Here is a 24,342-nt window from a genome sequence, read left to right as displayed (position 1 = left end):
GAATGTCCTGCCAGTAGCAGTGGTGGACTCTCCCTCTTTATGGGCATTTAAACAGGCATTGGATAGACATATGGAGGATAGTGGGCTAGTGTAGGTTAGGTGAACTTGGATCGCTGCAACATCGAGGGCCAAAAGGCCTGTACTGCGCTGTATTTTTCTATGTTCTTTGTTCTATGTGCCTTTCGTATTGCTTGTTGCACCTGCCTATTAACTTTCATTGATGTACAAGGACATCCAGATTCCTTTGTACATTCACACTTTCCAGTGTACCACCATTTAAATAATACTCTGTCTTCCTGTTTTTTAGATCAAAGTGTATAACCTCACATTTATCTGTGTTATGCTGCTCAGCTCTACAGGGTGTTCTGGTATAATGCAACAGTTGTGTTCCTCTGTAACCTCATGCTATCGAAAATTGCACTATGGAAAACCGCTATAGAAAATCACTACACCCATTCAGTAGAAGGTCCGCATTATCTAAAGTGTCCACAATTTGTCAGTCACATTACAGCCAGTTTTCGTGTTGTCAGCAAATATGGGAATATTGCACCTGGCTCCCTCACCCATATATCGTGAATGGCAGAATGCTTTCAGCCTGCTGCACTTGTCAATATGATCACGGCCTTAACTCCACACTTTGCTATCTCCTTCCCTTAATCTTTGACATCCTTGTAGACCAAAAACCTGTCTAACTCAACCTTGAATATATTCAATGGCCATTGTTCATGGGACAGAATGCCGAATACTGATGACCCTCTGAGCAAAGAGATCCCTCCTCATCTCCATCATAAATAAAAGACACCTTTTGAAGTTTTGCACCCAGTATCTGCATTCCTCAAGGGAAACATTCTCTCAGCATCTAATCTATCAAAAACTATCAGAGTTTTTTTTATATTTCAATAAGATCTCCTCATTCTTCTCAACTCTAATGAAAATAGGCCCAATCTGCTGAAGTTTTCATTAAAATCTAATCTTTAATCCCAAGAGTCAAACAAGTCAATCTTCTCTAAATTGCCTCAAATGCAATTAAGTCCCTCTTTAAATAAAGTGGCCAAAACAGACTACAGTGCTCAAGGTTTAGTCTCAATGTGCTTCCTGCTGTAGCAAAACTTCCCTACTTGTGTACTCCATTCCCCTTGCATTCTTAATTCCTTGCAGATCCATGATGCAGGAGTTCCAGCTTTGATAGACTGTGAGAAGCCTCATCTTCCAAAGTTAATTTTTTGCAAGCATCCTGCCCCAATTTCAAATGTGATTGAGAGTAGTTCCTAGTTACTGTTTACATTAAACAAGTCTTAATAAGCCCTTTAGAAATTTACCAGTCAGTTTGGGTTTCTTTCTAAGTAGGAGAATTAAAGACTGTGGAAGCTGGTTGCAACAGTTTCAAAAATGCTTTCACATTATCCCATAAATTCACTGGCCCTCAGATCCCGATAGGGAGCTGCATCAAAGACATATATCGGTTAGGGAATCAGCATTTAGTGCTGTAGCCTCTGACCCCAATTTGCACTTGCTTGGAGCATGGCTCCTGTGGTTTAATAAATATGCTATGTATTGTCAGTGGAATAAGTGTCCTAATCTCCAATAAAATATTATGCTATGAGTGCATAATTAGAATTCTGAAATCATGTCCCAGAAAGTGTATTTAAAGGGGTTACTTCACAGCTAGTTTTCTAGATTTAAAAGGTTGAATAATCTGGATGTTTATAAATAAACTGATAAAATGTATTGCTTAAAAATATCCCTAGCATCAATGAATGGGAAGCTATAGAAAGTGCAGACATCAATTCTTGATATACAGGTGGGTGACAACGTTTTATACTTGGGTCCTCTATTTAGGAACTTGATTCTTAAGTCGTGCAAATATATGTTGAAACAAATAGTTGTAGTTCTTGAGCATAATCTCATTATAGCTGAATGATTGATGCTTCACCAAATAAAAAGTTAAAAATTATCTTTAAGCAGAGAGTAACCTTAAAATGTCTCTAATAGACATGGCATCAACCTTTATTGTGGTTCTATCACAAATTCATTGATGTTTCAGATCAGTTGGAAGTTCTACCTCTTGAATTTTCTCAGAACATCGACAGTTACAATCCTAATGTACCAGAGTGGAGGGAAGATATTGGACAGGTCATATCAAGGATTTTAGCAGAGGTAATTGCTAATAACTTATCTACATTGACTGGAAATCTCACACATGAGAGCATCTCCTCATAATTGTGCAATAAACATTGCAGACTGTTCGGTAAATTTTCAACATGCCAATAGGAAACAAAAATTGAAATTAAAAAACTGGCAGCTTCTACAGCGGTTATTTGATTCACGTTGACAACTTTATGCTCAGGTGGCAAGTTGAAAATTTATCACAATATATTCAGTGCTGGACTATCTTGGTACTGCTGTTTACTGCATTCCTTCCAGCAGAAAGAGTTAATTCCCACAACCGAATGAAAAACAAATTTTGGTCTAATTATTCTGTGTGTTTAAGCCTATTTCCACATCTCATAATCAAAGTCAATGTGAATGCCTGGAGGATTAAGCTGATAGATTTTTCTGTCTCATGATGTATTGAGTATTGTAATTTTTTACTGCTGTGACTAGGAATATAACAACGGTTTATGTAGTTGGTCCTGGTCTCTGAATCAGAAAAGTTTACAACATGGGAAAACATGTAATCACTGTACTGCCTATTTGAAAGAATTAGTTATCAAATTCCTTTTCTGTGCCTTGTTCTATATTCTTTCAAATTTTCCTATTTTATGATCTTTTTTCAATATTTAACTGTTCAAAACTTAACTCACATTTCTCTACAATGATTTGGAATTTCCATTGAGACAATGAATTCAAACGGTTTTTCATTCAATTAGCTTTCTCACAGATTCAGTATCATTGCAAATTTGACACTTTGACCTCTGATTTCCTCCTGTATGGGAAGTGGAAAGATTCTGCCTTAATCCTGAGCCTTTGACCTCACTGTGGGACAACTGTATAAACATTATGTACTCCATCTCAGGTCAAAGTGACCCGTTTTTCAATTATTTTCCTCTGATTGCTTGGAATCCTCTCTGCTCATTAGTTTACACTGATACTGTCCCCAAACATTTGTTTCTACTGGCATTCTTCTCCCCTTCATCCATTTGCTTGCTCAACCCCCATTCTCCTTACTAATTGTTTGATCAATCTGTGACCCTCCTCTGCACATTAGTTTGTATTGGCCCACCACAGAGAACCAGAGGCTGTCTCCTTGAGAACAAGGGAAAACCACAATGTACTTGACTAATGACTCTGCTCCACCACCCCACCACACAAGAACAGTGAACCAAGAATGAAGGTCAATAGCTACCAGGAGCATCAGGGAGCACACTGTTGGCATTATGAATTCATAGTTCCTCTCTGCCTGGATCACTCAGCGAGAGACCTGTAGTAATTATCTGAGAATCTTTCCAATTTTCTAATGATCTGTTGCATCCTGAACATTATTATTAGGTGGATTAAGCCCCTGTCACCAAAACAGAGACTCCCAAAAGATCTTGCTTCGGAAGAGTTCATGTGAACAGATACTCAGACTAATGTTCGCCTGCAATCTCAGACTTCACTTTTAAAACTCAGTGCTACGAACTCTCATGGGATTCTCTTGGTCAAAGTCCTAAAATATAAGTCACTACAGGAAATGTCCCATATGAACTTTGTTCAACAACACTGCATTGAAATACATTTAAACTGAACTACACACCTGAGTGCATTGTCTTAGTGCCTGTCTCCCCAATGCCTTTGCCTGTCCATGTGCTCCTAATACAACTCCTCTGTCTGGTGAAGGCTACTGAGTTTTATTGGGGAAATACCCATGAGTATGTCTGTGAACCCAGTTTCAGGTGTCTCACTTCAGCAGACAGGAGCTGGGCAATAGTAGGCTGAACCGACTGGCTGATAGACAATATTAAGAACAGTTGTGGAATTACAGTGCTGGAAATCTGGATGCTGTCATTCAGAGAGAGAGGAGCAAAATAGTGCCCCATTCTCTCAAGGTGAAATCCCAGCAATGCCAGGAATTGGAGGATAGTTTGGTGGGGGGGGGGGGGGACTGCTGTGAGAGCCTGCAAAGTCTTCTGGCCACTGACAATTACTCTGAACATGTGTGACACCAAGTTGAAGTTGCATGGCAACAAGCCTGGATTTTGTACCCTTAATCTGAACTTCCATGGCAGCTCTGAGACATTAGATGGCCTCTGCCTGTACAGCAGTAGAATAGGGGATGACAGCCACCAGACATTGTCATGTTTGGGTCCACAAGTGCCATTATGGAACTGACTACCACTTCTACAATGGAGAGGACGATTTCCATGCCCTCTGTGTGGATGTTTGCTAAATTGAAGCTGAATTCCTCCATGGTCATTAGTGAGTGGCGGTAGGCTTGGAGTTAGGCCTTCAGTTGAGCTCGACACCTCAATATGTACCCATCAGTATTAGTTGGATCTGATACATCAGCTCTTCAAAGTCCCCATCTCAGTAATCTCCAAAGAATCTCAGTTTTCTCTGTGGTGAGCGAGTGCATGTGCCAACCATTTTCCCCTTGGCCTGACTGCCCCCCTGTTGTACTCTGTGGCTCAACACATGTTGATCACAGTTTGTACTCCCCTCTCAGATAATTGCAATACCAGTACCTGAGCTGATGACTGTCAGATTGAGTGATGGTATCTTCAGAGAGCTGGTGTTGTTTTTGCCCTTTCACCATGTGGCAACACAGGCTGATAAGGTGTCAACGCTTCGGTACCTGGGAGTAGCAGTGCAGCCGGGGAAGTCTGATTGGAAAGTAAGATACCCATGGTCATGCCATTTGCAGCTTGTCTTTCATATTGAAAAGCAGCATGAGTGCATTGTGAGAATTGAGAATGGGCTTAAATTAGGAACACAATATCACCCCGAATAAAGTAGGACATGTTGGATACTATGGATTAAGTTACAGCAAGTCTCACAATGTAGAGTTTTCTCTGGTCCAGAAGGATCAGTTGATCATAAAACCAAAAGTTGTGGGAGCAAAGCAGACCATTCAGCCCAACTGAGACTGTTCAACTATTCAAAGCTCATATTTGTTTTAATAAGGTTGCCTTCATTCTCTTAAACTCCAATGTAATCATTCAAACTCTCAACCTAAAACAATCCTCAAAACCAAAGATCACCTGAGTGAACCTTCTTTGAACTGCATCCAATGTCAGTATATCATTCCTCAGATAATGGGCTCAAAACCATTCACAGTATTCCAGCTGTGGTCTGACTGCTGTCTTGTATATTTACAACTTGCAACACTACTTGCAAAAGTCTGGTGATTCTCTTTCTGGTCTGTTGTTCCATTTACATTTCTTCTGTTCAAGCCTTCCTGAAACTCTTGCAGTAGCTGCTATAGCCTAAGTGCAGCTCCTCTTTAAGAGGTGTGGACTGGCTTTGCATCATAGCAGCGGCACATGTTATTGGAGGGAGCATCAGGAAGTGGAGAAGTCAGTGTTTCGGTTATAACACTTCTTAAGAATTACAGAGGACGTGCTATTGGGCTCACTATTGAATATGAAGCTGTCAGCAGCATGTTTCACGTTGGTCTGTCTGTGCACTACAATCCAGCTGACCAAAAGGCAGCATGAAGTTTGTGTTGTCCACCTGAAGTGGATCATGAACAGTGTAACTGTGTATTGCAATTTCTGCACCGAACATCAGGCCTCATCAAATTATTCTGTCTAGTATGTGGATACGTTCAGTTAGTGAGTAGGATATTTCCATCATTTAGACCAGCATGAAACAGGAGCTGGGGCTAGAATATTGTTTTCATATGCAAGCATACAGAGTCATAGAGATGTACAGCATGGAAACAAACCCTTCAGTCCAACCCATCCATGCCAACCAGATATCCCAACCCAAACTGGTCCTACCTGCCAGCACCCGGCCAATATCCTTCCAAACCCTTCCTATTCATATACCCATCCAAATGCCTCTTAAATGTTGCAATTGTACCAGCCTCCACCACTTCCTCTGGCAGCTCATTCCATACACGCACCACTCTCTGTGTGAAAAAGTTGCCCTGTGGTTCTCTTTTATATCTTTCCCCTCTCACCTTATGCCCTCTAATTCTGGACTTTGTCTATTTATCTTTTTCATGCCCCTCATAATTTTGTAAACCTCTATAAGGTCACCCCTCAGCCTCTGACACTCCAGGGAAAACAGTCCCAGCCTGTTCAGCCTCTCCCCATAGCTCAAATCCTCCAACCCTGGTAATATCCTTGTAAATCTTTTCTGAACCCTTTCAAGTTTCACAACATCTTTCCAGTAGGTGGGAGACCAGAATTGCATGCAATATTCCAACAGTGGCCTCACCAATGTCCTGTACAGCCGCAACATGACCTCCCAACTCCTGTACTCAAAACTCTGACCAATAAAAGAAAGCATACCAAATGCCTTCTTCACTATCCTATCTACCTGTGACTCCACTTTCAAGGAGCTATGAACCTGCACTCCAAGGTCTCTTTGTTCAGCAACACTCCCTAGGACCTTACCATTAAGTGTATAAGTCCTGCTAAGTAGAAGTGCACATTGATTCAAAAATGATGATACGCATATTTCCTACAAAACATTGTTTTGTCCTGTTAAATATTGCCACATTATCTTTCATTTGTCACTTACCTTAAACCACCACACAAAATAAGTAACAAGTTTTACTCTCTTTCCACCTTCATTTCTTGAAGTGTTTTTGCATATAAGTTCATTCCTGTTGTTTATGATTATTGCTGCTTTGTTTCTGTTTTTAATAGCTGCTTCATTAATCATTGTAGATTCTGAATATTTCCCATCCTTTTCAATAACAACTTACTTGCATGCAGGAAATCTCAATGTGTGATACTTTGAAATATTTTGGCAATGTAACAATCATTGTCTTTGCAGACGACAGGCATGCCTGAGGAATTACTTTTAACAGTGGTGAGAGTGGGTCTACCCACCACAGCAGAGCTGTATCTGCTTCCCCCATCAGAGAAACTGAAGAGGAAAAGAAGCATAACAGCTGACAAGGTATCAGATTTGAACCTTTATAGAAATGTTGGTAATCTAAAGATAACTCAGTTTGTAAAAGTAGCTGAAACTATAAAATTGATTGACATTTCTAACGTTTGTTAACATAGCAAGATGTCTGAAAGCGTTTCAAAAAGGTGGGAAGGAAGGGGTAAATGCTAAGGTAGGTCTAAGAACAAGAAAAAAAAATTAACGCTAAATACTGTAAATGGTAGAGGACTCAGCAGGTGAGACATCATCTGTGGAGAGAGAAAATACAAGTTGTGACTTCAGGTATAATCCTTTGAATGAAGAGAATGATGGGATAGATGATTATAATTATAGTTGAAGAGTAAAGTTTTTGTAGTCTTTTAGAAGTGGAGAAACATGCAACATGGTGGTAAGCTGAAAAATGTGTTGCTGGAAAAGCGCAGCATGTCAGGCAGCATCCAAGGAGCAGGAGAATCGATGTTTCGGGCATAAGCCCTTCTTCAGGAATCCTTATGCCCGAAACGTCGAATTTCCTGTTCCTTGGATGCTGCCTGACCTGCTGTGCTTTTCCAGCAACACATTTTTCAGCTCTGATCTCCAGCATCTGCAGTCCTCACTTTCTCCAACATGATGGCAAGGTTTGGGAAGAAAATTCTAGAGTGCAGGGCTATGATGGAGCAGAGGGAAAGCATAGTGATTGAAATGAGGTCAGCCAGATGGACCTGACAGAATATGAGTTTTCTGATTGGGGCTGTAAATCTGATCCCATAAGGGAGCCCTGGCTGATGGATGTAAACAGGGTGTCAGACACCCTGACACTGAGAGCTGGTTCTGAGGGAGTTGGAATAGTGTCAAAGACTTTCCACATATAAATATAGGGTGACAGGATACCAGCCTCTGTGGAGTTATTTCAGAAAGGAAACATGTAAAGCTGCAAAATTTGAAATGGAAGAGACTGCACTCTGGTTGTGGGGTTGCAGATTGTGACAGGATTAAGGATGGGGACTGCTGGAGAGGCAATGTACAGAGGAACCTTGATTATCTGGCATTCGATTCACTGAATTTCAGATTATCCAGACAAGATTGCAAGGACCTGATGCTTGACTAACAATGTTATCCAGCATTTGATTAACCAAGCAAAATACTGCCCGCATCTGTCCTTTGGATAATTGAGGTTCCTCTGTATATGTTTTTTTTAAAGTAGATGTTTGTATTCGCTGATGATATTGATATTAATGCTCAGGTCTATTATGTGGATCTTGAGTCATGATGTATTTGTAGGAATATGGGCTGCCCTCTGTTCTGCAAGGTTGAAGTTCCAATAATTGTCTGGACTATATTGTCAAGATGTGCTGGAATTCCTTAATATGAACAATGTTAAAGTGCATGTATCACCCAACATTATACTGACCATCTCTAATTGCATTGATGTTTGATAATTGCTAATAAACAGAATAACTTATCATTGACTTCTAATTCAATTCAATTTTACCTGTTGTGGTACCACCCAAGAGCAAAACTCCTCAGTGTGAAGACAAAAATCAATCTCCACAAAGACTGTGGAATAATCATTCACACTATTGTGGACAAGTGCGTCTCCAACAGGTAGATTAGCAAGGACTTATTGAAGCAGGTTTATCCCTGTGTTGCCTCTCCACTAACTTTCTGCAAACCATCAAGACTCAGCCAGCTCAGTTAGTAACAAGCCCCTGCCATGATAAGACTTGGATCCAGTCTTTGGATTATTAGCCCAGTAACATGACCATCATTTACATGTACTACCCGTGCTAAAAACTAGTACCATTCTGGGCACGCTTGATAGATCAACTCAACTATCTGTATTTTGCTATAGAAGGATGCTAGTTTTATTAAGATTTACTGAAGCCTTTTCAACATTTGACAGTGAATGGCTACAATTTCAAATGGTAGAATTCAGAGGACAGCAGCTGCCATATGGCAGATGCAGCACAGGCTCTGGATAAGCATGCCACTAGCTCAACCATCCCAATACAGGTCCAACTCTAGCATCTACCCATCAAGGTGGAGTCTTTTGAGTTATGACATGAACACAAAAAACATGACTAATCCAACTTTAAGAGCATGAGACATAGGAGCAGAAGAAGGCCATTCAGCCCATCAGGTTTGCTCTGCCTTTTAGTGAGATTATGGTTGATCTGATAATCATCAACTCCACTTTCCTGCCTTGCTCCCATAAGCTTTAATTCGCTTACTGAATAAAAATCTGTCTCTATCTGTTGAATATGGTCATCTCCTGATATGTATTCCTCCAGGATTGGAAACATGATTAGCTCATTCTACAGATTTTATTTACTTAGTGTGAGCTTCTAATTAAATCAGACACTTTCTGAGTTTGTGTGACCTAGATTAAATCAGGCACTTTTAAATGACTGTCTGTTTTTGGAGGGCTGCTGCTGGGTGATATGTTTTATAGTGCATATTATATTTGAAATGGCTTTTTTACTTTTGAATACAAATTGAAAATTTATTTATATCATACAAATACCATGGATTACGAAGTGGATAATACTTATACAACTATATAAGGAATAACTCAGTGACTCCTAACGGTGTTGACATAGCAGCAACAGTGAAGTCGGGGACTCCTGGGCATCAACTGGTCTTGGAACGGGGATTCGTTGTGGCCTGGAGACCAGAATACCTTACAGAAACCCTGGAAAACTTAGGAAAACCTAGAGCTTGCCCAGAAGAACTGTAAAGTTGAACATTATTTTTTATTTTTCAACCTTTATATTTTTCTGTCAATTGAACAGAAGATGAAGCTCTATTTATGTAAGTTCTTATTCATTTTGCAATCCAAAATGGCACTGAAAGTGGTGACAAAACACATTCACTGTAGTTTCCCAAATACACGTGACAAAATCATTCATTCATTCATTCATTAACAAAGTGTGTATAACACAGTGATGATCAGTATTTTCAAACTAAAACAAAGAACTGTGGATGCTGAAGATATGAAACAAACAGAAATTGCTGGAGAAATTCAGCAGGTCTCGGAACATCTGTTCTCTCCAACAGATGCATAGATGTTGCCAGAGCCGCTGTGTTCCTTCAGCAATTTCTATTTTCAAATCAGTAATTCCAAGGCCAGCTTGATAAAATAATCCTAGACATTCAGTTGGTTCACATGATAACTCCAAGACTAACAGAAATTAAACTAATGCAAAAAGTACATTTCGATACTTTGAATCTGTGCTCTTACTAAACTGACCTCCATCTATCCATGATGTGAAACACTTACTAATTTCATCAGTTGCACAGCTTAGCTGCAGTACGTACCATCTACAAGTTACACAGCAATACTCACCAAAGTTTCTTCAACCCTCAGTGTCTAACAGAACAACAAATACAGCAGGTAGTTGGGAAGACCATTGTTTCCAAATTCCCCTGAAGGTCATACATCTTCATTTGGAAATCTTTTGCCAGTCCTTTAGGTAACAAGGTCTGTATGTTGAAACTCTCTCACTCACAATACTATGAGAGTATCTTCAAAGCACGATTCCAGCAGTTCATAAAGGCAACTCATCACTATCTTCTCTCAGTTAATTAAGGATGGTAGTAAATACTATCCGTGCCAGCAGCACCTACATCCCAAGGATATATACATTGAAATAAAGTTTTTAACCACTTTTTGTTTTGTTCCTATTCCCTAAGTTAAAAGATCAGAAACATACCCCAGCTAATTCAGTGCAACCATAGATCCAACAGTCTCCGTTTTGCCTCCTTAAATTCCTCCGCCTTTTCAATTTCATTTCTGCCTGTAAGAACTTCCTTAAAACTCCATGCTTTTATCATGTGTTTGATTACACTCTCTTCATGTGAACCTCTTTGGCTCAATGTAAATTTTCTGCTGGATTGCAATTCTGCACTCAAAGTCACAATATAAATATCAATTGCAGTTGTTGCCAAATGATTTAGGAATAAATTATACTAATTTGTTCATCCATGTTGAAGAAACTTGCAGTATCTTTTAAATCATGAGGAACTGGAGAATTGAAGACATCCTGGAAACTGGAGTTCCTATTAGAAAACGCCAATATCAAAATTAATCTGAAGCAAACAGCGAGTTTGGCAGGAGAATGGGGTTGAGAAACATATCAGCCATGATTGAATGCAGAGCAGTCTCAATTGGTCAAATGGCATAATTCTGCTCCTTTATTTTATGAACTAATGAGGAGGAATTCCTTCTCTCAGAGGGTTCTGAGTCTTTGGAACTACTTTGCCACCGAGAGCTTTGAGAGTAGAGTCCTTGCATATATTTAATGCTGATAGATTCTTGATCAGTAGGTAAATCGAGGTTTATGTGGAAAGAGCACATAAGTGGATGTAAGGAATTTCAGATCAGCCACCATCCCATTGAATGGTTTGAGGGGTCTACTCCTGTTCCTATGTTTTATGGCATTATATGTCAGTGAAACAAATTCTATCAGTATTCTAATTATATTTACTGTCACCATAAAGTAGTTCAATGATAACTACTCTCTCTCATTTGAGAGACTAGTAGCTGTGCATGTGATCTACAATGCATTACAGCATAGGGATTTGGTAACCTGAAATATTATGTCAGAATTAGCCTGAAGCAATTCATGTAACTGGTGATGAGTAATTGGGGATGAAAGCACTTGGTTTGGGGTAGGAAGTAATAAGACATTTGATTCAGTCCAATGTTTTATAGGTTTTTGACAAATTCAACTCTATCTTCAATGAGCTTCAAATGGAGATGTGTCATTCATTCTTTGTCTGTCCATGGTAATTACCATTAAATTACCTTAATAATACAAGTGGAAATCACAATAGATTTGCCTTATTGTTGAGAATGGAGATGATTGACAAGGCTATTGAAGCTTGTGCACTGCTATAATGTATTCCACATTATAAACCAGCAGATTGTTCTGTACTTTTGCCTCCAGGGAATTGAATCCTTAATAGAAGCTCTGACAGAGAATCAGGTAAAAATCTCCCTGAAACCAGGGGTGGAAGTGACTGTTACACTGGCTGATTATCGAGCAGGTAAGGACATGATTTTCATCCCAATGGCACAGGACTGAATAGTGTCAAAACAAATTTTGTTATCATGTTCACATTCAAATTGTACATCACTAAATATACCATTTACTGTATGTTCCCGTTCTCTGAAAGAAATATGGGGTCAGAAATTCAACTGACACTTGGCATAAGCTATTCTTAGGCTGCTGATCTCATCAGGCATCCGGGAGTTAGGGAGAAGTTTCCCTATTAGCGTTTTATTTACATTGGGTGCCCACACCAGAACAGGCTTATCTAGGTTCCTCGACGTAACAGGCATCCTGGAGGAAGGGAGACTACAAACTTACACAGTGAGGGTGTGGTTGATGCCAACCAAAGATTTTCAGTCAGTTATCCTTCATCCCTCTTTGCAAATGAGGTTGAAATAAACCTGGAACTCTCGAATGTATTTCCTTTCACCTGCTGATATGTTTATCATATGTAAGCATGATGCCAGACTGTGACAAGTTCAGTCTAAGAAACACTTCCCAGCTGTGCACATGAAGAGCTATTACAGATGTACTTATGTTCCCCTGCAAAGAAACTCAATCTGTGCGAGCTCAGCAGTGAAGTTTGGGACAGTTGTAGTGATGACTGATTTGTGGGCTTTAAAACACACCTGATATTCTTCTTGGAGAATGTAGGACTGCAGATGCTGGAGATTCAGAATTGGAAAGTGTGGCACTGGAAAAGCACAGCAGGTCAGGTAGCATCTGAGGAGAGGAGAGTCGACATTTCGGACTGAAGTCCTTCATCAGAAATGTGGAGGTGGAAGGGATCTGAGTGATAAATACAGGGGTTGGGGGGGGAGGGGTAAGTAGGTGGGAGGTAATTAACTTAGATACCCTAGGGTAAGTGGGAGGGTGGAACGGATAGGTGGGAAGGAAAATGATAGGTACGTCAGGTCAAGAGAACGGTGCTAGGTTGGATCTGGGATGAGGTGGGGGGAGGGGAGATTTGGAAACTGGTGAAGTCCATGTTGATGCTGTGTGGTTGTAGGGTTCTGAGGCAGAGGTTGTGGTTGGCACGGTGGCACAGTGGTTAGCACTGCTGCCTCACAGCGCCTGAGACCTGGGTTCAATTCCCGCCTCAGGCGACTGACTGTGTCGAGTTTGCACGTTCTCCCCGTGTCTGCGTGGGTTTCCTCCGGGCGCTCCGGTTTCCTCCCACAGTCCAAAGATGTGCGGGTCAGGTGAATCGGTCATGCTAAATTGCCCATAGTGTTAGGTAAGGGGTAAATGTAGGGGTATGGGTGGGTTGCGCTTCGGCGGGTCGGTGTGGACTTGTTGGGCCGAAGGGCCTGTTTCCACACTGTGAGTAATCTAATCTAATCTAAAAATAAGATGTTCTTCTTCCAGTTGGTGGGTGGCTTTGATTTGGCGGTGAAAGAGGTCCAGGACTTGCATGTCCTTGGGCTTCTTTCAGAGATGTTCCCAGAACTGCTTCACAAGTTGGTGTTCTGTCTCCTTGATGTAGGAGCGGTTCAGGGAACATCTCTGGAATGCGCACATCAAACAACCCTACCGCTCTGTGGTCAATCACTTTAACTTCCTCTCCCACACCCCAAGTCCTGGACCTCCTCCATCCTGTGATGTTTCACTTATGGGATTTGAGTGTCGCTGGCTAGGCAAGCGTTTATTGCCCATTCCTAATTGCCCAGAAGACGGCTAAGCATTAACCACATTGCTGTAGGCCAGACCGGGTAAGAATGGCAGATTTCCTTCCCTCAAGGACATTAGTGAACTACATCAGATTTTCTTCGAAAACTGTCATTAGACTCTAAATTCCAGATTTTTACCGAATTCAAATTCCATTATCTGCGGTGGCAGGACTCAAAAGTGGGACCTCAAAACATTACCTCAGGTCTCTGGATTAGTAATAGTGCCATGAGGATATCATCATCCTGTATTTGTTGCCTGTCCCTAGTTGCTCTTGAATTGAGGGCCTTGGTACAGTGTGTCAGAAGATAGCTAAGAGTCGACCATGTTGTTGACTCTGGAGTCACATGTAGACCAGATCAGATAAGGATGACAGGTTTCCTTCTCTAAAGGATATTAGTGAATCAGATGGGTTTATGACAGTCAAGGGTTTCATGCTCACCATCACTGAGATTAATTTTATATTATTTATGAATTGAATTTAAATTCCACTGGCTGATATGGTAGGATTTGAACCTGTGACCCCAGAGCATTACTCATTTGAATTACTCAGTATTATTACCACTATGCCACCACCTCATTGATTTAAATCTAGATATCATTTGGGACTGTGAAACAGATGCCAGACTTTTATTAAAATACCATTGAGCCTTTTGAAAACTTTAATCCTTTTTGGATTAGTGAAAAGTTCAGTTTATCTGTTAATGTCAGTAAGTGTTCTTATATGGAAAATGTAAATCGGTCTTTTTATTATGATCCTCCTTTTGCATGCAAAGATAACGTAATTACTTTGTCTTAGGAAAGATATGTCTTTGATGATTGAAACACCTGTATTGTACTTTGATATATGGTGGGTAACTCCTTTCTGCTGTCCACTTCAGTATCATGTGAACATTTCTCCTTCAGTTTCCCAGAAATCTATTGGAGGGAAAGGCGTGCTGATTGTCGTTATTATGTTTGTGATCTGCCTGCTCGTCGTTGGAGTTTTCATTTTACACAAGTTCAAGAGGTACGTACTTTACTTGGAGGACCCAAGACCAAAGCTTGACTGAGAGTCTAAAATCTTAAACAAGTTAAAAGAAGCCTTTATTTCAGGTGGCCTGGTTGCTAGAAGCAGATAATTGGACTCATAATTTGGAAACTCAAGTCTTTGTTGTGTGGGTTTGTGTATTTTTTTCTCTGTTGTGACCAGGCTGGGCAGAGGGCTGAGGAGAACAGGGATCTCATTATGCATTACTCAATATCGCCTTCTGGCTGGCAATTAAGCAGCATGCTGACATTATCCAGTTTGCCAAGTTAGCGAGCATGCCTTCCTAAACAAGCAAGGTGCTGAGAATGAATGGATGAATGAAGGAAGTGGTGGTATAGACATTGCATTATCACGTGCCCAATTTTTCAGGCTGTATCTATTTGTCTAATACGGTATGAGGCATTTAGACAATATATCCATACTGGTAGTGCACTGCGTGTATAATGGGTCAAGGCAAGCATGTCACGTGCATCCAGGGTGCCTGCCTAGCATTGTAATAAGCAGTCTACGTTGTTTGTAGAATACTTTTTGGTGAAATTGATATACCTCAGTGCTTGCAGGGCATATTTTGCCTCAGAATTGACCAAACATTGAATGATGAAGGTGACCAATCGGGAAAAAGTTGAGCCCATGTGTGGAAGTAAAGAATTTTGAAACAAATGGAGCCTTTAAACACAGGCTGCTTTTTCCCTGCGTTTCAGTAGCTAGTGCAGGCATGAAGCAACCCGGATTGGAGGAGCATCGAGAAGGCTAGTAGCAAGGCTCATGAGGATGGGTTGGGGAGCATGTCTGTCAAGAAAAGGATGTTAGGGGAAGTGCATCTACTGGACAAGACCATTGGCTAGCTGTTTGCCAGGTGAGACTGATAAAAGTAAGTGTGCAGGATGAGGTGAATAGGAGGTAGGAAGGGGAGGCAGTGGCTGCAAAATGGATGGATGAGAATTCTTTGGCTGAAACCAGGAGATGGGAGGACCCAGTAGCTATAAAGGAGAGTAGGGCGGAGAATCGAATGCAACTTGGTGTGAGGAAGGGAAAATGCCAAATGGATCCTAGCTAGCTTTGAAGTCACAGGTAATTAAGTCCTTGCAAAGTAATGTGCTTTTTTATGAAGTGTGTCAGTTATGGGGGAAAAAAGGTGAATTGCTTGTGCCAAATTTAAGGCAAATTACTGACATAGTTGGTAGATAGAATTTATAGCCACTGCCACCGTGGATAGTATGGTGGCTCAGTGGTTAGCACTGCTGCCTCATAGCACCAGGGACCTGGGTTTGATTCCAGCCTCGGGCGACTGTCTGTGTGGAGTTTGCACGTTTTCCCTGTGTCTACGTGGGATTCCTCTGGGTGCTCTGGTTTGCTCCCACAATCCAAAGATGTGCAGACCAGGTGAATTGGCCATGCTAAATTGCCCATAGTGTTAAGTGTATTAGTCAGGGAGGGGGTTACTCTTTGGAGGGTCGGTGTGGACTGTTTCCATACTGAAGGGAATCTAATCTAATAAATGTTGAGGATACAGATGAATAATTTTCTGATTTTACTTCTGAGTCCAAACACAGCATAAGTCAACACAAATGCAGCTAATAATATTGCCATATGACTGCATCTCACCTAATGAAGGAGTTTGTGGGAATTGAAAAGAAGTCCCAAAAATAAAAAAAAGCCCTTGAAACAATTATGATTTTGATCTCTCATATGCCCCAGCATTGAAACAATATTTCTTCAACTTACACAGTAAATCATGTTACTGACATTAGTGAAATCACCTGCAAAAGTGTTATTTAAAGAGATCACCAGTTCCATTCAGACTGGTTAAAACCTTGCTGTGTTAAACAACTGGTGAGCTTCTGGACCTTATTTCGCTGAGTTTTTTCATCAGATGACTGTGCTTTGAGTTCTGGCAACAACCTTTAGCAGTTGTATGTTTTGCAGCAGTATTATTTCCCTTCTTTGGGTCTTTAGGAAGTAATAGCAGCAAAGAAATCTCTGGAGAATGAGAGAAAAAGAACATAGGATCAGCTAACAGGAGATGGAGAAAAAAGATTGCCACATTTTTAGGGAACGTTTCCTGTACGTCCAACACTAGAGCAAGCAGAGCACCACTCCCTACAAATATAAAATTAATTATAACCCTTTACCATTCAAAATGGTCCTTTTATGTGCCAAGTGATATTGCCAATCATTTCCAAATCATTGTTCAGAGCTGCATGAGAGGTGCATCAAATGTTGTTTTTTTTAACTACATCTCCTTCCCTGTGGATTATTTGAAGCAGCACCATGCACACATTTTGCTGGTTATCCAATAGAATGGGATACTATTTGTGAAGAAAGGCATCAGATAATGCCTAAGATAGTAGGAATCTCTCTCATGCAGCCAATGCCACAGCTTTCTTTGCAGGTGATGCCCATATCCTGCAAATAATTTAAGGAATATTAAGTGCATACCCATTACTTCTATTTTATAAATTCTATTTACCAACTATATCAGTAATTTTCCTTCAATTGTTTGAGCTTTAATTTTCATATCTTCCATGTCAAATTTTGTTGACTATCTTGTGGGAAGTCCATTAATAAATTACATCCCTACAGTTCCCTATACCTAATGCTTTCGTTACTTGCTCAAAAACATCAATAATGTTCATTAGATATCATTTATTCTTTACAAACCCGTGCATTGACTTTTTTATATTCATTTATACAATATGGGCATCTCTGTTAGGCCAGCATTTATTGCCATCCCTAATTTCCCAGAAAGCAATTAAGAGTCAGTCAGTGGATCTGGAGTCATTTGTAGGCCAAACCAGGTAAGGATGGCAGATTTCCTTCCCCGAAGAACATTTGTGAATCAGATGGGTAATTACAGCAATCAACAGTGGTTGCTAGCCTTTTAATACTCAGATCTTTGTTGAACTCAAATTTTACCATTTCCCAAGATGGAATTCAAACTCATATTCTGCAGACCTACTAGCATGAGATTGTGGATTACTAGTCCAGTACATTACCATTATGTCACCACCTCCTCTCCCAATTTTTAATACTCAATCACTCTATCTTTAATGACAAATTAAAATGACTTCCCATACAGATGTTATACTAAAAGTCTACAAGTTCTGGTTCTTCTCTCACCTATTACATTATTTCTGGGTTGATCAATAGCAGTGAGATTAGTTGTGGATCAACAGCAGGCAAGAGGTATAGTTCTGATTGATGGAGGACAGTAGGATTACTAGGACATTAGAACTGCTCTAGCAATGATCTAAAAAATGCCATGTGGGACCGAGTGGATTTCTTTTCTGCTGTAATCTCTTTAGTTTCATCACCAGGTGTGATTGCATGAGGGAGTGTGAGCCAGACAGAGTGGTGAGAAATTGTCCACTTTGGCTGGAAGAATGGAAAGCAGAATATTGTATTAAGGAGGTGTGACTGTGATATTTTAATATTCTGCAGGATTTGGTTGTCAGTATACATGGATCACAAATTTAACATGCAGATACTGAAAACAAGTAGGTAAGCAAATAGTATATTACATTTTATTGCAAGGAGAGTTAGATTAGAAGAGTAAGGAAGTCTTGCTACTTTTGTATAGGACAGGAGTAAGATTACACCTGAAATACTGTCAACAGTTATTTTCTTCATACTCGGGTGAGGATATGCTTACCTTCAAGTGGGTGCAACAACAGTTCACTATGTCAACTATCAGTTGATTCCAGAGGTGACTAGATTGTTCTATGAGGGAAGATTAAGTTACTTGGGCTTATGTTCTCTTGAGTTTAAAAGAATAGAAATTGATGTAATTAACATATTATAAAATCTGTAAAGGTAGATGCTAGGAGGTTGTTTTGCTGGCTGGCATATGCAGAATTAGGAGTTACAGCATTAGAATAGGGAGTTGGACATTTTAGATTGAGTTGAGGAGAAACCTCTTGGCTCAGAAGTTTGTGAATCTTTGGAACTACTTATCCGAGCAGACAATGGTTGCACATTCATTGAGCATATTCAGTACTATACGCATATTATACAGAATGTAACATCTGTTATATATAATGTTGTAAAGCTTTGGAGAGTAAGGGAATCCAGGAATATTGAGATTGGGAGGGAAAGAGGAACTGATGTAAAGTTCAGCTATGGCCTTATTGAATAGTGGACCAAGCTTGTGGCACCATCAGGTGTATTTCTGTTTCTTAAGTCTCAGTAAGTGCGGCAATCCAGGATCAATATAGCATCCAAATGAGATTGTGTAACAGCAGTATGAGTTGGACAATGTCAGAACTGTCTTCAGAGACTTTGCCATTGGGCTGTCCTACTATAGTGTTCATGGAGCTGATCACTCACTGCCTGGTTGCCCACAACATCTCATTGCCAAGCACAAGGATCTAACAGGAATTTGAACTGAACTCCGCCTTGTTTTGTTTCAATGTGCCCAGTGTGCTGACAGACATCCCAATTCACTCAGATGCCTTGGTGTACATTGATAAACTTTTTTCTGGAAACCAGGCTCTGAAGATCTACAATGAACTGCAGGCGTGGTGTATGAGGTTTTCCTCCAGCAGATGTGCTCCTGTGCCCTATTTCCTGGCTCATACTCAGTGGATTACTGTGCCATGATCTCTGTAGAAAACTTTCAAAATTTTATGAATGCAATTTTAACTTTGTCCAAATGTGTTGATTTTGATAGGCGAAAGTGAGGACTGCAGTTGGTGGAGAGTCAGAGTCGAGAGTGTGGTGCTGGAAAAGCACAGCAGGTCAGGCAGCATCTAAGGAGCAGGAGAACGATGTTTCAGGCGTAAGCCCTTCATCAGGAAGAGCTTATGGGAGAAATGTTGATTCTCTTCATTTTGAATGGGTCAACATCTGACCCCTCAGATGTTAGGACCTTCTATTTGTTTTGTATATCTAAGGGCAAAAGATAAACATAGGTTAACTTTTAATATCAAGAGAAACAGCGAAAGGATAACTGGATACTGATGATAAAATACCGAGGATGATTTACAGAGGGAGAAAAGGTTAGGTGTGAAGAAATCTGTGGGATATTCCAGATAGCATTGTCCCGTTCCAATGCTATTCCAGATAGCATTGTCCAGATAGCATCGAGCTGAATACTTGATTTTCTGGTGAAGAAGGATCTTAGCTTCCTCCATTAACCTACTCCTGATGTATGTTGCCTGCTGACTTCTCTTGCAAGAAAAAAGAGAATGTAATTGTGATAGTTTTTGAGACGTCATGAAATTGTGCATGTCAGGATTGTAGGATGTAGCTACTATATGGACAATCCCGGAAGATGAGCAAATGAGATAGTGAAGGGAGCAAGTGCAGCAGGAGGAGAGGAAGGAGCTGTATGGAGTTGAGTAAAGCAAATAAGGGGAGGGAAAGATCGTGAGATGTGGTGTAGGTCTGAGCAGAGGAAGGGCTCTTAATTGAGGCTATTAAACAACATTACACCCACTGCCTCACATCAACGTCTACTGCTATCTCCTGTTGATAGCACAAGAATTGTCAGGAGGTTCTTCTGCCCCTTTGAAGAGCCAGTACCTTCTTCCACCTGCTTACCTCTTTAACAAAGGTCTCCAATGCTGCATCCAAGAATGGCAGATGCTATTTACCTTACAAAGGCTGTCCTGCAGTCATTGGGCATCTCCCTTTTGATTTACCATACTCATTATGGGCCTTACTGGATTTATTGCCTATCCCTAATACCCTTGAGAAGGCAGTGGTAAGTCACAAGAACTGCTTGGTTCAAGTGGTGTAACTGCTCCATAATGCCATCCCCAATCAAGAATACAGTCAGTACGCATTATTAGTTGAACTAGCTGCATGCCTGCTTTACAATAATTAGGCTGGTCATAAAAATTGTTTCATCCCATTCACCATTTGAATGGATGTGTGAGGTTAGTGTAGCACTAATCTCAACACCCATGTTAATTTCTAAGTCTAAGTTCTATTGGAACTTGATGAGGAAAATGTTAAGTCAGAGACTTGCCGAATTCTGGCTGGTAATGAAATTTTTCATACAATATTTGAACTACATTAATTAAGAAGAAAAGTCATGTAGTCTCTGAAACAACTCAACAAACTATTCTTGGATAAATACTTAAAGCCACTGGAGGGAACAAAATGTATTCATCACTGGAGTGAAATTACTTTGTCGCTTGCTGCTTTTTGAGTATAGTTTGTTTTGACATTAACTTTACCTTTGGGATTATAAGGATAGACACATATTTTATTGAAAACAACTATAATGCATCACCATGCAGTGATTTACGCAACAATTAAACCAGTTATTAGTACGTAGCTCTGATTTATGAAAAGTCCATTTGGAATTTTCCACATTAAAGCTAAGTGTGAGCTATAAGTGCTTGTAATTCCCCAAGTGCATCCAAGCTTCCTATATTGAGCAGTAGCTTTGTCTAATGGAGATTAAGTGTCACTTGGGTAATAGCTGTCTAAATGCAGTGGAACAAACAGATGAAAAAGGATATTCTGGATGAGGTGAACTGTATATAAAAGTATTAACACCAAATACTAATGATGCACAAACAAAATGGCAGTGTTTTACCTCAGCAATGATATGTTCCTTGATTTGTAATATCAGTTACAGACAGAGTTCAGATTGTTTCTGTTTTAGTAATTTATGGGATATTAGCACCACCAGCAGAGCTTTGTTATCCATCCCCAGTCTCCTTTGAAAAGATGATAGTCAGCCACCTACTTGAATTGCTGCAATCCATGTAATACACCACTGATTTAAAGGGAGGTCCAGGATTTGGATTCAGATACAATGAAGGAGGCACCTGTGTTAGGTTGGCGTATGACTTGGACGGAATTTGCTTGGGGAGTTTACCATACATTTGCTGCTCTTGTTCCTCTAGGTAGAGGTTTGGATAGTGTTGTTGAAGGATTCTTCATGAGTTGATTCAGTGCATGTTGTAGGTGGTACATGCAGTTACTATAATTTTATTGACAATGGAGCAACTGAATGTGTAGAGTGTGGGATGACTGCCAATCAAGCAGCAAACACTGTTGACCTTGAGTATCTGAAACTACACTCGTCCAGACAAATAACCAAGTATTTGATCACACACGTGATGTGTGTCCTTGTAGGTGGGGAACAAATGTAGGGAATCTGGAGATGAGTTATTTGTCATACCACTTTGACCTATCCTTATACCCACAGTATTTCTGCTCCGTCTTGTTGTTGTACGTATGGTATTTATTCAACTAGTCCAATTATGTTTCTAGTCAATGATGGAGATTTAGCAATAGTAATACCTTTGAATGTCATGGGTGATGTTTAGATTTTCTGTTTTTGGAGATAGTTATTGCCTTGCCCTTGTTTTACATGCATATTACTTTCCCAAGCCCAAGTTGTTGCATATAGCTTAAGATAGGAGGAAGGCTTCTGTCCTGAGGACTTCCTGGAGTGGTGCCCTGAGCTTCAGCTGATTGACCTACAACAAACACAACTGTCCGCCTTTATGTTATGAATGACTGCAAACAATGTAATGTTTTCTTTCTGATTCTCTTTGACTTGAATTTGACAAGGGTTTTTGGTCAGGTCCTGTCATGATATCAAGAGCAGTGACATTCACCTCAACCCAGAAATTCATCTGTATAAGTCTGTGGTAAAAACAATGACTGCAGATACTGGAAACCAGATTCTGGATCAGTGATGCTGGAAGAGCACAGCAGTTCAGACAGCATCCAATGAGCAGCGAAATCGACGTTTCGGGCAAAAGCCCTTCATTAGGACTTCCTGATGAAGGGCTTTTGCCTGAAACGTCGATTTCGCTGCTTTTTTTTTTAGATTAGATTACTTACAGTGTGGAAACAGGCCCTTCGGCCCAACAAGTCCACACCGACCCGCCGAAGCGCAACCCACCCATACCCCTACATATACCCCTTACCTAACACTAGGGGCAGTTTAGCATGGCCAATTGACCTGACCCGCACATCTTTGGACTTTGGACTTTGGACTTTGCTCGTTGAATGCTGCCTGAACTGCTGTATAAGTCTGTGTTTGAAGCAAGGCTGGAAGGAGACATGGAGCCAGGCAGAACCCAAAACCAAGTCTTAGTGAGTGGGTGTTGCCCCTTAGCTGCAATGTTGAAGACTCTATGTCACTTTGCAGATGCTTGAGTAAATTGATAGGATAATTATTGTCAGATTGGATTTCTCTTGCTCTTTATGAACAGGGCAGTTTTCTACTTTGCAATGTAAATGTCAGTGTTGTAGCTGTACTGATAGAGTGTGTCTAATTGGTTTGGTGAAGATCTTCAGTACCACAGCTGGAATGTTGGCAGAGCACAAAGCCTTTGTTGTATTTGATGCACTCAGCTTTTTCTATGTCACATTAAGTGAAATAAATTGATTAAGATTGGTATTTATAATGATTGGGACATCAGGGAGATGCAGAGAAGGATCATCCAAATGACATTTCTGGCTGGCTTGGCCAAATTTCCAAACACGTTCAATGGCATCAAAGGATGATCAATGGATCATTTATTTTGTTGTGTGTGAGACTTGATGGGGCTTGACTGATCTACCTACATGATTATAGAAACTACACTTGAAAATTCACTTATTGATTGTGAAACTGTTTAGGACAATAGTAGCAGCTGCTTCAACATAACGAAACATTTCACAATGCTTCACAGGAGGAATATGAAGGAAGATATCACAGAGAGCTATGAGGAGATATTAAGTCAAAGGTTTGGTCAAAAAGACATGTTGTATTGAAGGAATAAAACAAGATAGAGATGGGTGAAGACAGAATTTCAGACCTTGCTGTCCTAGGAAACTGAAGGCATGGCTACCAGTGATGGAACAATTATAATTGATGATGTGATCAGACATTTCTACTTGCATTTGGTACATATTCGTAATATTCATTCTTTTGAAATGTAGATACAATTGTGCTTAAAACCTGAAGCGACTACTGATTTTGGTAGTCTTTCAACACAATTTACCTGAAATCCAGTATAGATCAACTTTTCGTGATCTTTTGCACCAGCTGAAAAGAATTGTGAGGAAATGTAGAAACTGGCGAGGCTCTGAGATGAAATTAATAATTGTGATAGGTTTCTCCAAGAGGTGGTTCTTAAAATTATGCTAAGTTTAGGCTTAAGGATACTAATAGGTATCTTTTAAATGTTTATAAACATTTAAAAAACTGAATTTGCTAAGATACTGACTACTCTACAGCAATGGAATTAATAAATGGTTATAATTTTCAAAATCACCTTTAGCTTTTTAAAATGTGGTTACTCATTGGTGGTGGATAAGACAACCTAAGTAAAGTTACTTATTTTTATGCTGAATTAATTGCCAGCAGTACCATAAAACAGTATCAAATTACCATTTGTAAATATATCGTGGAATTTACTTTCAATGTAAAAAAGTTGCACATTCTCATGATTGCACTGGAATATTGATGATTTCAGGTTCACGTTTTTTTTGGATTTTAGATATGCTAATGTATTTGAATGGAGATTTAAGCAAACAGACTTCTGAAAACTAACGTTATTTCAAGCACAATTGTCTACCCGTTTATCAACTGTGCGAAAGTGAAAACTATCC

General features: G+C 40.1%; 1 protein-coding gene across 1 annotated transcript in view; it reads left to right on the top strand.

Moving 5' to 3' along the window:
• Nucleotides 1-24,342, top strand: part of sorcs2 (sortilin-related VPS10 domain containing receptor 2) — a 613,114-nt gene that overhangs the window by 575,186 nt on the left and 13,586 nt on the right. Inside the window, exons 22-25 of the mRNA XM_060832699.1 lie at nucleotides 2,045-2,157; nucleotides 6,928-7,053; nucleotides 11,973-12,072; nucleotides 14,652-14,754. Coding sequence (XP_060688682.1) covers nucleotides 2,045-2,157; nucleotides 6,928-7,053; nucleotides 11,973-12,072; nucleotides 14,652-14,754 — 442 coding nt within the window. The remainder of the gene's footprint in view (nucleotides 1-2,044; nucleotides 2,158-6,927; nucleotides 7,054-11,972; nucleotides 12,073-14,651; nucleotides 14,755-24,342) is intronic.

The sequence above is a fragment of the Hemiscyllium ocellatum genome, chromosome 1, assembly GCF_020745735.1.
Source record: "Hemiscyllium ocellatum isolate sHemOce1 chromosome 1, sHemOce1.pat.X.cur, whole genome shotgun sequence".
In the NCBI taxonomy this organism is placed as follows: Eukaryota; Metazoa; Chordata; class Chondrichthyes; order Orectolobiformes; family Hemiscylliidae; genus Hemiscyllium; species Hemiscyllium ocellatum.
Note: the sequence above shows the minus strand (reverse complement) of the source record. Positions and strands in the feature narration are given on the sequence as shown.